At 51.8% G+C, this 13,604-nt stretch overlaps 1 protein-coding gene across 2 annotated transcripts in view; it reads left to right on the top strand.

Annotated features, from left to right (window-relative positions):
* Positions 1-7,214: 7,214 nt before the first annotated feature.
* The window catches only part of CAMSAP1 (calmodulin regulated spectrin associated protein 1), a 55,281-nt gene continuing 48,891 nt past the window's right edge, over positions 7,215-13,604 (top strand). For both annotated transcript variants that reach the window (XM_079927739.1, XM_079927738.1), the window contains exons 1-2: positions 7,215-7,388; positions 7,551-7,710. In XM_079927739.1, coding sequence (XP_079783865.1) covers positions 7,551-7,710 — 160 coding nt within the window. In that variant the 5' untranslated portion in view covers positions 7,215-7,388. The remainder of the gene's footprint in view (positions 7,389-7,550; positions 7,711-13,604) is intronic.

Genomic DNA, 13,604 nt, shown 5'->3' with positions numbered 1-13,604 from the left:
TGGCCCAGTCCACTGCTGCCCTTCACGCAGGGCTCCCCGGCCGCTCCGCAGACCATCTGGGCTCTAGGCGTCGTTAATTTTCTCATTTTTGTTTCATGTTTCAGCTTTGTGCCGAGAATATCAATGAAGGATATTTAAATTTAACAATGAAGGATATTTAAAATTCCGTTCCTTTTTTTCCCTCTTATTGAAGTAAAACGTACACTCAGAAGTGGCACGTGCACCGGGCTGACGGATGGCACGCTGCTTTTGCCCAGATCGTTCAAGGGCTGGGCAGGCAGCAGGGCCAAGTGGGTCGGACTTGCCCCCAACTGCGAGCATGCCCCCCCGCTCCCCCCCAAGAAAAAGACAGCGAAGCAGCAACAATAAGAGAAGTTTGTGTCACCACGAAGAAAGTCCAAGTGCCCGGGAATGAACTTGGGGGTCCACCCTGGTTTTGGGGGTCAGGAAACAAGCAAAAGTGCACCTTTTTTTTTTTTTTTTGGCAGCAATGCAAGGCTTGTGGGACCCTAGTTCCCCGACCAGGGATCGAACCCATGCCCCTGCAATGGAAGCACTGAGCCTTAACCACTGGACCGCCAGGGAAGCCCCAACAAAACTGCACCTTTGACCTCAAGTACGTTAAAATGAAGACAGAACTCAGTGCTGTGATGGCATTTTTGCTTTTTAATTTTTAAACTGAAATACTAACCTCCATGCAGACAAGCTTCTAACCATGCATCTGCAGCTTGGTGGTCATCCCAGAGCGAATGCAGCCGGGCGCCCGCCATCCAGGCCAAGGCATGGGACACAGGGGTCCCTGGAAGGCCCTCTAGCGCTCCCAGCCACCTCCCCTCCCCGACTGACACCGGGGTCAGTTTTGCCTGTTTTCAAACAATTTTTCTACTGAGATCTAATTCCCACATCATAAAAGTCACTCTTTCAAAGTGTACAGTTCAGTGGTTTTCAGCTCATCACAGAGCTGTGTGACCATCACCGTTACCTATTTCCAGGACATTCCCATCAGCCTCAAAACAAACACCACTCGTTCACACTCGATCCCCTCCCCCCAGCCCCTGCATTCTGCGTTCTGTCTCCGTGTTTGCCTGATCCAGACATTTCACATTAATGGAACTGGTGCTGAAAACTCAGCCTCTGTGCACTGGCGCCGATTTGAATCTCAGAGACAAGAGTTTTGGGTGAAGTAGAAAAGAAGAGCTTTATTGCTTTGCCAGGCAAAGGGGGACACAGTCGGCTCATGCCTCTCAAAACCGTGTGTCCCAGCCCGGGGCGGGGCGGGGGGGGGGATTTGGTGAGGCGTTTTAGAGCAGTGGTTCAAGGGCGGGCTTGTGGATAAGCATCGGGTGTGTGCAGGGCCTCAGGGGGTCTCCTAATGAGCTTCTGTGGGTCTCGAGGTTCTCAGACTGAGACCTTCTCTCTGGAATGAAGAATGCTTCATCAACTAGTTAGCATCTTCCATTTGTTGGGGGTTTTAGTTCTGCAGAAGAGCTCAGAGATACTGTTATGTGTGTATCCCTTGAAGCGGAACCACGACCCTGCCCCGAGCCTGCACCATTGTTTCTTGACTGTTCCTCCCTTGTCTCTGCATCCCCTCCCTTCCCTGATTAGCAACTGTTTGAATCTGCCCTTTGGAACTCAGGGAAGGTCATGGAGGCTGAAGCCTGTTCCCTACAAACAAGAAGCAGGGGCCATAAGAAAGGCTTCCATGCCCAGGAGCCCCACAGGGTCCTGCTCGGTTTCAGAATCACACACTCTGTGGCCTTTTTGTCTGGCTTCTCTCACTCAGCGTCGTGTTTTCACGGTTCGTCCATGTTGTAGCGTCGTCAGGCCTTCCTTTCATGGCTGAATAACATTCCACTGTGCAGATGCATTTTTCCGATCCACCCACCTGCTGAGGGGCAGCTAAGCCATTTCTGCCCTTTGGCTACTGTGAACACAGCTACTCTGAGCAGGTGTGTGCACGGCGTGTGACACCCCGGGGCTCTGAGGCTGGGACGCCTCCCCAGGACCCCTGTCCCCCTCCGGCTGCAGGTGACCCACCACTAAGCTTTTCTGTGCCAGGCACCCGGTGGGTAATCTGGTGAAGCCCACGGACCCCTTCTCAGCTAACCCCTTCTAGCACATACCATGAGATGAAAATGGAAACCAACTGTCTTGAAACATTACTATTAAAATATTTTAAAAATTGTGGTAGTCATACACGTGCTTCTTTACTGATGCCTTAAACGAGCAGCTCTAGCCTGGGTCTGACAGCCGTTGTCACTGGACTAGTGATGAACAGGACGCTAGCCAGTGGCACCCATGGCTTTCTTCTCCATGTGGTGGCACTGACGCCCGGCCTTATTTGGGCAGGGCTGACCTGCCCATCCTTTGGGGACAGCACTGCCAGGCCACGGAAGCACTGTCTGCCCTGTAATGAGTGTGAACTCAGTAGACGGTTGTCAGAATCCTACGCACTCCACACATCGCTTGATTTCAAGGAGACTTCTTGTCTGTGTACATTGTGGGAAAACCGAAATCCGTTAGATTTTATGGAATTGAAACTAAAGCCAGAAAGATGTCATTATTTTATTTCTGTAAAGAAGAGGCAGCTGGCAAGTCAATAAAAAGGTTACATTTGCCTTTTCTTCAAACTGAGTTTTCAGGGACTCAGCATAACGTGGTCACCACCTTCACCGGGCCATCGCGTCTTAGCCCTAGCTCTAGAATCAGGCTGCTGGTCCGCTTCCTACCCTGCACTCCATGTTCCCTGAATATAGCTGACATTCCACTAAGTGTGTGCATGGGGGCAACTTGGAGGGCACCTGGGGAATCAGTGTAAATAAAGAAAAGTCAGGGGAGCTTGGGGCTTGTGAGAGCCTTGGGGGAAAAGTAGGCAAGAAAACCAGAAACCAGAAGGTGTAACCCCCAACGATGGTCATTTTTGTTTCTGTGGGGGTGGAAGGGCCTTTGGGTCAGCTGGAGTGGAGGAGGGAGGAGCCACAGAAGCAGAGTTTGGGAGAAGGTGGGTCAGGGCAGCCAGCCCGAGGGCCCTGGTGCTGGAGGGAGTTTCCATCTTTCTCTCTGGGGTGGACTCTGAGGGACCCAGGGGTGGCCCCGGGTCCTCACGCTCTGAGCTGGTGGGTCAATGGTTAGAGCAGAAATAAGTGAAATTAGAGACTAGAAAACAATAGGAAAAAATCACCAAAGCTAGGAGTTGGTTTTTTGAAAATAAACAAAATTGACAAGACTTTTGCTAGACTAACCAAGGAAAAAAGAGGACTCAAATCAACAAAAGCATAAGTGAAAGAAGGGGGCTTCCCGGGCGGCACAGTGGTTGGGAGTCCGCCTGCCGATGCAGGGGACGCGGGTTCGTGCCCGGGTCCGGGAAGATCCCACGTGCCGCGGAGCGGCTGGGCCCGTGAGCCACGGCCGCTGAGCCTGCGCGTCCGGAGCCTGTGCTCCGCATCGGGAGAGGCCACAGCAGTGAGAGGCCTGCGTACCGCAAAAAAAAGAAAAAAAGAAGAGACATTACAACAGATACCAGAGAAATACACCACAATTATGCTCCAACGAACTGGATAGCCTAGAAGGAATAAATTCCTAGAAACATACAGCATACCAAGACTGAATCATGAAGAAACAGAAAATCGAAATAAACCAATAATGACTAGAGATTGAATAAGTCATCAAACATCTCCCAACAGAGGAAAGCCCAGGACCAGATGGTTTCATCGGTGAATGCTACCAAACATTTAAAGAAGAATCAATGCCAATCCTTTTCAAATTCCTCCAAACATTTTTAGAGGGGTGAATACTCCCAAACTCATTTTACAAGGCCAGCATTACCTTGATAACAAAGCCAAATAAGGACATTACAAGGAAAGAAAACTACAGGCCAATATCCTTGAAGAGTATAGATGTAAAAAGTCTCAACAAAAGACTGACAATAGCACATTAAAGGATCATACACCATAATCAAGTGGGATTCATCCCTGGGATACAAGGATGGTTCAATATACAGAAATCAATAAATGTGATAAAACACATGAATGGAATAAAAGATAAAACTTATATGAGTATCTCAACAGATGCAAAAAAAGCGCATTTGATAAAATTCAACAGACTTGCATGTTAAAATCTCCACAAATTGGGTATAGAAGGAATTTAAGTCAACATAATAAACGGCACATATGACAATCGCAGCTAACATCATACTCAGTGGTGAAAGGTTGAAAGCTTTCCTTTTAAGACAAAGTTACCCACTCTCACCAGTCCTATTCAGCCTAGTACTGGAAGTCCTAGCCAGAACCATTTGGCAAGAAATAGAAATAAAGGACATACAAATTGCAAAGGAAGAAGTAACATTGTCTGTTTCCAGATGACATGACCTTATATAGAGAAAACCCCAACGATTCCACTAAAAAACTGTTGGAACTAACAAACAAATTCGGTAAAGTTGCAGGATACAAAATTAACATTCACATAGCAGTTGCATTTCTGTACACTAACAACAAACTATCCGAAAAAGAAAAGAGGAAATCGATCCCTTTTACAATAGCATCAAAAACAATAAAATACTTAGGAATAAATTGAAGGCAGTTAACAATCTGTACACTGAAAACTATAAGACATTGATGACAGAAACTGAAGACACAAATAAATGTAAAGACAGCTTGTGTTCATGGATCAGAAGAATTCATACTGTTAAAAGGTCCACCCAACTCAAAGCCATCTGTGGATTCAATGTGACCCCATCAAAATTCCAATGATATTTTTCTCAGAAGGAGAAAAAAAACAATCCTAAAATTCATATGGAACCATAAAAAATTCCCACACACAAGGTAACTAGGTGAGGTGATGGAGGTGCCAACTAAACTTACTGTGGTAATCATTTCACAGTACACACCTATACCTAGAGCAAATGATCACATCGCACACCTTAAACTTCCACAATACTATATGTCATTTATTTTATCTCAGTAAAGTTCCAAAAAATGATTTGCCAAACTTGAAAAAAAAATTATATGCTATGACCAAGAGGATTTATCCCATGAACTCAAGGCTGGTTCAATATCTGAAAATCATTAATGTAACATACTACATTAATAGAATGAGTAAAAATACCACACATGATCATCTCAATAGTCACACACATGAGAAGCATTTGCTGAAATCCAACACCCTTTCATGATAAAAACACTCAACAAAATAGGAATAGATGGGAACTTCCTCAACCTGATGAATCCAAACCCCCCAGAGTTAACATCTTACATACTCCGTGGTGAAAGACTGGATGCTTTTCTAAGAGCAGAAACAAGACAAAGATGCTACTCTGCTACTTCTATTTAACGTTGTGCTGGAGGTTCTCCCAGGGAATTAGATGAGAAGAATAAAAGGCATTCAGCTGAAAAGGAAGAGGTACAACTATCTCTAGTCACAGATGTCACGATCTCATATGTAGGTAATCCTGATGGATCCTCCAAAAAATTGTTACAGCTAATAAGGTTGCAGGAAACAAAGTCAAGATCAATAAAAACCCCTGGAGTTGCCCTCCACCCCTTCTTTCTAGGAACTCCGTACCCCACCTGTCAGGGGATGGTCTTCCTTCCTCGTCCTTCCTACCGCCTATTCTTCACCCAGGAAACAGAATGATTCCTCTAAAGGGTCCGTCACCTCCTTCCTCCCCGTGTTCACAGCTCCTCCGTGGCTTCCCATCTCACTCAGAGAACAGGTCAAGGGTCTTACTGCGCAGATCTGCCACTGCCTCTCCGCCCCCGCGCCCCTTTCCTACCAGTGTCTCTGGATCCTGGGTTCTGGATTCAGTGCCTCCCTGCACTCCTGTCTCAGAGCCCCTGTGCCTGCTGTACCCCCTGCCCAGACCGCAGCTGCCCCGGGTACACGCTCCTGCTTGCCCCTCACTTCCTGCAGGTCTTTGCTCAAGTGCCCCCTTACGGTTTTCCTTGCCTGCCTGCCCCCAGACCCGTTACCCTTTCACCACCTCGTGTCCTACACACGCGGTCACATTCTCCGCTAGACCTCAGCTCCCTGGGGGTTGGGGGCGGTGGGGCGGGCCGGGATTTGTGTTTTGTTCTCTGCTGTGAGCCAGAGTGAGGCTCTTGCCTGCACAGGGGTAAGTGTTCGTGGATGACAGGCTGAGTCCTCGGAGCTTACGTCGCTTGATAACCTGACTTAGGATGCTGGGTGAAGTGGAGGTTGGTAGCACCTTAAAAACCGCTGGAGGCTGGGAGCAGCTGTGACCTTCACTCCCAGGGCCCCTTACTCATGGGAAACCATTTCTTCCTGCTGTCCTCCAGGCCTTGGGTCCCTGGACCCTGGCGTACGGCACAGGAGTGAGTCGCCCTGTCTTAGTTTGCCTGTGAGGTCTTCAGAAGCATCACTTACACAGGAGGTTTCACGGTGTTATTATAATTATTAGCCCCATACAGTTCCTGTGGTGGTGACTTTGTCAGGACGAAGCCAGCCCCTTTTGCAGGATGTGCCAGAGGCCCGTCCCCATGGCTACTCTCAGGGGTGAGGACGCTGCCGTTTGTCTCGGGTGTCCAGACGCCCACCTTCCCTGGCCCAGGCCCTGGAGACCATGGTTAGTGCCCACTCGGGGCGCGCCCGGGCACAGGTGATCCTGGCAGACTCTACACGCTGCAGGTGGAGGGGGTCTCCTCGGCCTCCAGTGCTGAGGCGGGAGGGCTCTCCGGGTGGGGTCCCCGGGCTCCCAGTCCCTATGGTAGGACACCCCAGGCTCTCTGGGTTACTTGTGTGTGGGGGTCTCTAAGCACCGAGGGCCGCTATGGGGTGAGGCGCCCCCGGCCTCCCAGCGCTGCGCTCCGGGAGGGGGAACCCCCGGGGCTGTTGTGGGGTGGAGGGTCGCGGTCGGCCTGCACAGGCGCTCGGCCCGTCGGGCGGCGCCTGGGGGCCAGTGGTCCGGACAACCCAATGCCGGGGAGGGGGAGGCGCGGCCCAGACAAAGAGATGCTGCGGGAGCCGCCGGGGCCTGTCCGCCCGCGCCGCCCGCGCCGCGCGGCCCCGCGCCCGCGCCCGCGGAAAGGGGACGGGTCTCGGGCGGCACCCACTGCGCCTGCGGAAGGGGGCGGGGCGAGCGCGGGCCGGCGCCCACTGCGCCTGCGGAAGGGGGCGGGACGGGCGCGGGCTGGAGCCGCACCCACTGCGCCTGCGCCGGCTTCGGCGGCGCGCGCGCTCCCGCCGGTTGGCCACCTCCTTAGCCGCCGCCGCCGCCGCCGCCTACGGCTCCGCGCACGCGCCCCCAGCCCCGGCCCGAGGCCTCGGCCCGCGCCCCCTGGCTCGCCGCCCCCCGGCCCCGCGGGCCCCGGCTCGGCCGCGCAGCATGCAGCAGCAACACCCGCGGCGGCGGCGACGGCGGCGGCTCTGAGGTGAGGCGGCGGGGACGCGGGCCGGGCGGCGGCGGGGCGCGGGGTGCGCGGGCGGTCGGTGCCCCGCGGCCCCACGCGGGTCCCGGGCGCGGCGAGGGGCGCGGCGCCTTTGTCCCGCCCGGTCCGGCGCGGCCGGCGCTGCAGCGGCCCTTTTGTGTGCAGATGGTGGACGCGGGCGGCTGCCCGATCGGGGAGGGCTGGAGGAGGATGGAGGCCGCGCCCGACGGCGCCGTGGACATCGTGCCGCTGGACCGCTACGACCCGGCGCGGGCCAAGATCGCCGCCAACCTGCAGTGGATCTGCGCCAAGGCCTATGGCCGAGGTGGGCCGGGGGCGCGGGGGAGGGGCCGGGCCTTTGTGCAGTGTCCCCGGCGTGCGGGGCGCGGAGGCGCGGGCTGGCCCGGTGCGCTCTGCGCTCGCGTCGGGGGGCGCGCGGGTCCTGCAGGTGCGGCCAGGGATCGGCGCTCCCCTGCGCTCGCGGGCGGAACCTCTCCTGTTCGGGCGGGTCGGGCGGGAGTCCAGGGCAGAAACCCTTGATCCCGGCCTTTCCCGATTCTTACCAAATGTCAGGTGTGGAATTCCCTAACGAGCATTCCTTTTAAATGGGTAGGGTTTCATCCGAATCATTACCTTCGGTTGATTCCTGTTTCGAAGAACTAGATAACCTTGTTATTGGTCAGGCCCTAATATGTTTAGTGGATTAAGACGCTCCGATTTCCGGCTCTTGGAATCTTACAGACCAAGTGATTCTCGTGATTGCTTGGCTCCGAAGGCTGTCTTTGATTAATTTCAGGTGCTTCGTTTCAGGTACAAAATTGAGTGCCGTGGAATCTTTAAATTGGAAGCATTTGTTTAAAAATTGCCTCTATTCTGGTGAAAACGTTCCTGTTTGTAGAGTGAGACCGAAGTGGAGAGAGAACCGTTTCAGAAGAGAGTCTGGTTGACTGGTTTTGAAAACTTGCTGAGCGGGCGTTTCCCGGTGACAGGATCTCACCGGTTGGAGTGGCCTGTGCTATGGATGGACTCGTCATGAGGATAAACACGCCCTGCAAGTCCTAGGGATTAAATGCAGCGCCTCATTTTAAGTTGGTTTTATAGCGTGCAAGGAGAGTTTCCCCCTTTATTTTGTAGATTTCAGTGTTACAGTTCTTTTTTATACTTCCACCAAGCTTTATCCAGTTCCGCGTAGTGTGATGGGGAAACAGTGATTTTGGGAAAATACAGAATTGATGAAAAGCACGAATGAAGTTTTAGAGTTAGGGACAGTGAACGAGTCATCCCGGAGCGGCCGCTTAAGGAAAAGGCTGTGACGGTTGAGCTCCGCAGGGCAGCGTGCGGCTGTCCCAACTCCGTGGCCTCCCCTTACACCCACCTCATGTCTCGTGTTGGCTGTCGGTTTGCTTTCCTTTATATTTCAGCACATTTGTTCACATCGCTAAACTCTCGCGGTTTCGTTTTACGGGTTTTTGCACCTGTCATGGCGACCGCTTTATTCTCATCAGGTTCTTGGATTCTTCTAGCTTCCTTCCATCTTCCCCGCCTTGCTTTTCCAGTGCTGTGTAGTATTTCACAGGAAGCTCGTTCACCGTTCCTGGGCGCTGGCTGGGTTCCAGGTCTCCGCTCTCAAGCACAGTGCGTTCTTGGGCATGGCTCTTGGGGCACATGTGCAAAGTTTCACTCCTGGGTGTATTTTTAAGATTTTTGCATATGGAGGTGGCTAAGGTTCTGGTACTGAATGCTGTATAGACGCAGATGCTTTTAAAAAGCCCTCTCGTTGTTTGCTTTCCAATTTCTTAGGCTCAGTGAATGCATTTTTATCTTGTTGCATTCAGCTTTGGCATTCAGCATGGGACTTGTCAGCTCTCTGGCAATAAATATGCATCTCTTTCAGTGTCACTGTTGGATTAGTCGGGTTTTATTTCCAGTACCAAGTCACTCTTTAATACTTGTTGACTCTTCAGATAACTAATTCAAAAGCTGATATTAAAATTGGCTTTAAAGTTTTGAAATGACTGAAGGTGTGTATTTATAGAACAGAACGTGGGCAGGAGCTGCAGGAGACGAGAGGCTGCCTGAGGCTCTAAGGCTGGGCTGCACGTTGCCCATCCCTTGGCTGGGTTGTGCTCATCAAACTGACCTCAGGAGGTCTGCTTTCCAGTCAGTTTTGCAAAATGAGAATGCTTCTCCATTCTGTACCTTGCTTCAGGAAGGGGAGCCGGTGTAATTTTTTTTTCTAACTGAGAGCTGCTCTTTAAATTTACAAATTCGGGTGATCCCATTTCAGATGACGGAGAAGACTCGCCTGGGCTCAGCTGAAGTGATTTATTTAGTGGGTGTGGGGGTCACAGCCTGGGTGGGAGGTTCCCTGCTACCCAGCGTGGGGTGCTGTCTTTCAGGAGACAGGCTGGGGAGGGGGTTTTGTTAGGATAGCTTGGATCTTTCCCCCCAGAGCTCTTCCTAATCCAGGGGCCTGCTCTTTGTTTCGTCTTCTGGACGTCTCCACGTGCGTCTCCAGCTTAGCTTTCAGTTAATTAGACACGGCAGTTTCGGTCTGCATGCTTTAACTGTAAATCAGCTTTTGGTGGGCATGATGGTGGAAGTGGCCTAAATCTTTACTTGTTACACGGTTGTTCATTAGGTAGCTAAATGAAACCCAGCACTGTTTGTATAGGAACTGAAAGCATGCGGACGCTCCAGGGCTAGGTGCTCTGAGGCTGCCTTGTTTTGCGTTTGCCTTTTGGGACTCTCTCTGTGTCCCCAAGGCCACCGTCTGCCATTTGGAGTAAGTGGGGGGGCTCAGGAGCTCACCCTTGGCCGGGCCTGGAGGAGGCATATGGTTGTGCAGAAACGTTTCCTCCAGTTTTCTGCCTCTGGTGCCACAGCCAGGAACCGTGGGCCGGCTTGTGCTTTTATTTTTAGATTCTCCTCTTTTTTGGGTTAACTCTTGTTTCACGGACAGTGTTTTAATCATTTCTTCAGAAATAATATATTGGATATGTGGAAAGTTGTTCACTTAAAAGTGTCAGTAAGAAGTAGTAGAACCTGCTCAGCTGGAATATTTTTGTGACGTCCTTTTGGGTGAAAGTTGTAGTTAATTGGTAAAGTTTACAGGTGTGACTTGGAAGTTTATTTTACAGAATAGAGTGCTGGACTGGAGCTACTGCATTCCTGACTTTTGATTTTAGTCCATGACCTTAGGAAACCTAAAGGTATTTGGGCCTTGGTTTCAGGGACAGTGGGGGAGTAATAGCTTTTGTTATCTCCCAAGGACAATGTTGAAAAAGTGACCCAGGGAAAGTACTAGAAGGCACTCGGCTACTCGCAAGTGTGTTGCTGTGTGGCTCAGTGGTGGTCGTTTCGCCCTCTGAGGAGTCCTGGAAGCCAAGCTGCAACTCACCACGGGCTGAGCTGCCCTGAACCACGCCAGACTGGACCGTAGGGGCCACCAGGGTCACCCTTCCCTTTTTACCAGCAGTCAGCTGGGATTGAGAGGGGCCACAGGGCTGTCCGGAGCCCACTGCTAGTGAGGGGTGGACACTCTTGTCCTTCCACAATCTTGTTAATTAAACCACTGATTTGGAAACCACGTTGTGGGAGGGGAAATCTGTGCGGCCATGGGCGGGGTATTTGTAACCAAGCCGCTGCCGGCTGTCTCATTACTTAGACCACAAGGACAGCTCGGGCTCTCTGTTTGATATTGATATTATTGATATTAGGAGCAAAATCCCTTCGTTGTCAACTCCAGGGGGGCACCACCTTCCTTTGTTGTCTGATGTTTGGCTAAAAGGGAGCACGTGCTCAGCACTCCTCTCCCGGCCCGGAACCGGAAATGACATCGGCCTCTGCTCTCGCCCCTGGACTCGCGGGGGACCAGTGGCTGCTCGAGTCTTGGTGGGGAGGCCCTCGTTCGTAAGCACGTTGGCAAGTTCCTTTGATGTGATGATTTGCTCAGATTATTGGTTATTGAGTTAGATTTTATATTTTAATAGTCTTTTGTTTTTAGCACGGGATTTTTTTTTTTTTTTTTTCGGTACGCGGGCCTCTCACTGTCGTGGCCTCTCCCTTTGCGGAGCACAGGCTCCGGATGCGCAGGCTCAGCGGCCATGGCTCACGGGCCCAGCCGCTCCGCAGCATGTGGGATCTTCCCGGACCGGGGCACGAACCCGCGTCCCCTGCATCGGCAGGCGGACCCTCAACCACTGCGCCACCAGGGAAGCCCCTTAGCGCGGGATTTGAGTGCTGCTTAGTTGGGAGCTTACGGAGCAGCCTGGGTGCATCTGCTCAGTGGTACGAGGTACTGTGGGGGTCAGGTCGCTGGCTGGCATTGTGGCCTGACCTTCCGCTCTGCGTGGGTGTGCTGAGAACCGCCTGCTGTCTGTGAGGTCAGGGGTCAGGGTTACCCCATTTAGTGCCATGTCTGCAGGACAGAGTCAGTGCTCACGTACTTGTCAGATTGGTGATAGAGTTGGAAATGCCTTTGAAACAGGTGGAATAGAAAGATTTCTGTCCTGGTGGCCGTACGTGGATGAATTTTCATTTCTAAAGCTATAGCAGTCTGTACAAGTTCCCTTTCCTGTCCTGATGCCACAAATTGAATTTTAGCCAAGGAATGTAAATCTGTCTCTAAGTTCAGACTTTGAATCTGAGCGACCCTCAGAAGGGTCGGCCCCTGTTGTGCTTCAGGATGTTGAATTTGTGGAAGTATTCTGACAAAAGCCCTTAATATTTTCTCTGTGTGACATTTATCCTCCTGATAGCTTATAGCTTCTGCTGTTGGTCTTTTGGTGGCTGTACCACCATTGTATGTACCAGTCTCCTGTTCTACTTCCTACTTCAACTGTTGAGAAACTCAGATTGCTGTCATTTTTCATCTAATCACATGGTGACCAGGATGGAGCCAATATTGCATTCATGCAGCCAGTAATGGCCGTCATGTGCGCATGAAGTTGTATGACGCTATCTCTTTAGTTGCTTAAAAGTCACATGAATCATTGACACATACAAAGGAAAATGAAATAATGCAAGGACTGAAAAATGGCGGCATGGCGTTAGTCCACGGGCTGTCTTGAGGTAGAATATGGAACTGTCTGGTGGGCACCCAGGGACCAGGGCTGCAGGCAGGGGGCAGTGGTCGCTGTGGGAGGGCTGCCGGGGGAGGCTCCGTGGGGAGACGGGCTTTGAAGGGTGCCTGGTATTTGGAACACCACCCCCAAGAGTAGAGCAGAGCGCATCCGGCAGGTTCCGTGCAGAGGAAGAAGAGTTCTTGGGCCCTGAGTCGATTAACCTTGTTGTGACAGAGGATTCGTGGACCGAAATAGTAGGTGATTAGTTTGGAAAACAGTGAGGGCCAGATTGTTCACGGTGTTGCAGGCTGGCTAGCGAGTTCTTTCACGATGTATGCCTCTGGAGGTTTTCGCGTGGGGTGGTGATGGGCTGAGAGACAGCCTGGCGAGGTTCTTCTAGCAGGTTAGAGTGCGAAGAGGCTGCAGTCAGTGGAGTATCCAGGAGCTCGTCTCAGCCCGTTCAGGCCGCTGTAACAAGACATCAGAGACTGGGTGGCTTAAGAACAACAGACATTTTTCTCATGATTTTGGAGGGTGGAAGTTCAAGGTCAAGGTGCCGGTAGATTCGGTGTCTGGTGAGAGCCTGCTTCCTGATTTGTAGACGGCCGTCTTCTCGCTGCGCCCTCATGGCAGAAAGGGTGAGGGAGCTTCATTATATGGGCTCAGATCCCATTCCTGAGGGCTCCACCCTCATGACCTAATCGCCTTCCCAAAGCCCCATCTCCTAATACCTTCTTCTCCTTGGGGGTTAGGTTTCATTACGTGAATTTTGGGGGACACACCCATTAAGTCCATTGCAGAGCTGATGTCGCTTTGGCTTGAAGAACCAAGGTCTTGGCCAGCTTGTCGGCAGTGGGAACTAGAAAGGTAGGTTGAGCCAACAGATATTAGGAAAGCAGAGTGGTCGAGACTGGGCTGATATGAGGTGGGCTGGCAAGTGGGCGCGCGCGGGGAGGGGTCAGCTGGGGGCCGCCTGGAGCCTGCGGTGCCCTTGACGGGGGTGTTTAGAGTCTCTATTCCCTGGGGCTTTCCTGCTTTCATGGCTTTGTTGTCGCATAGACAGGGGTGATCTTTGAGTTTTATTTCTGTTTCTGATTTCTTTCGTGTTCCCTCGCCTAGCCCTCTCTTTCTTATTGTCCATGCTAACTAGTTC

This window comes from Stenella coeruleoalba (genome assembly GCF_951394435.1).
Source record: "Stenella coeruleoalba genome assembly, chromosome: 7".
Classification (NCBI taxonomy): Eukaryota; Metazoa; Chordata; class Mammalia; order Artiodactyla; family Delphinidae; genus Stenella; species Stenella coeruleoalba.
Note: the sequence above shows the minus strand (reverse complement) of the source record. Positions and strands in the feature narration are given on the sequence as shown.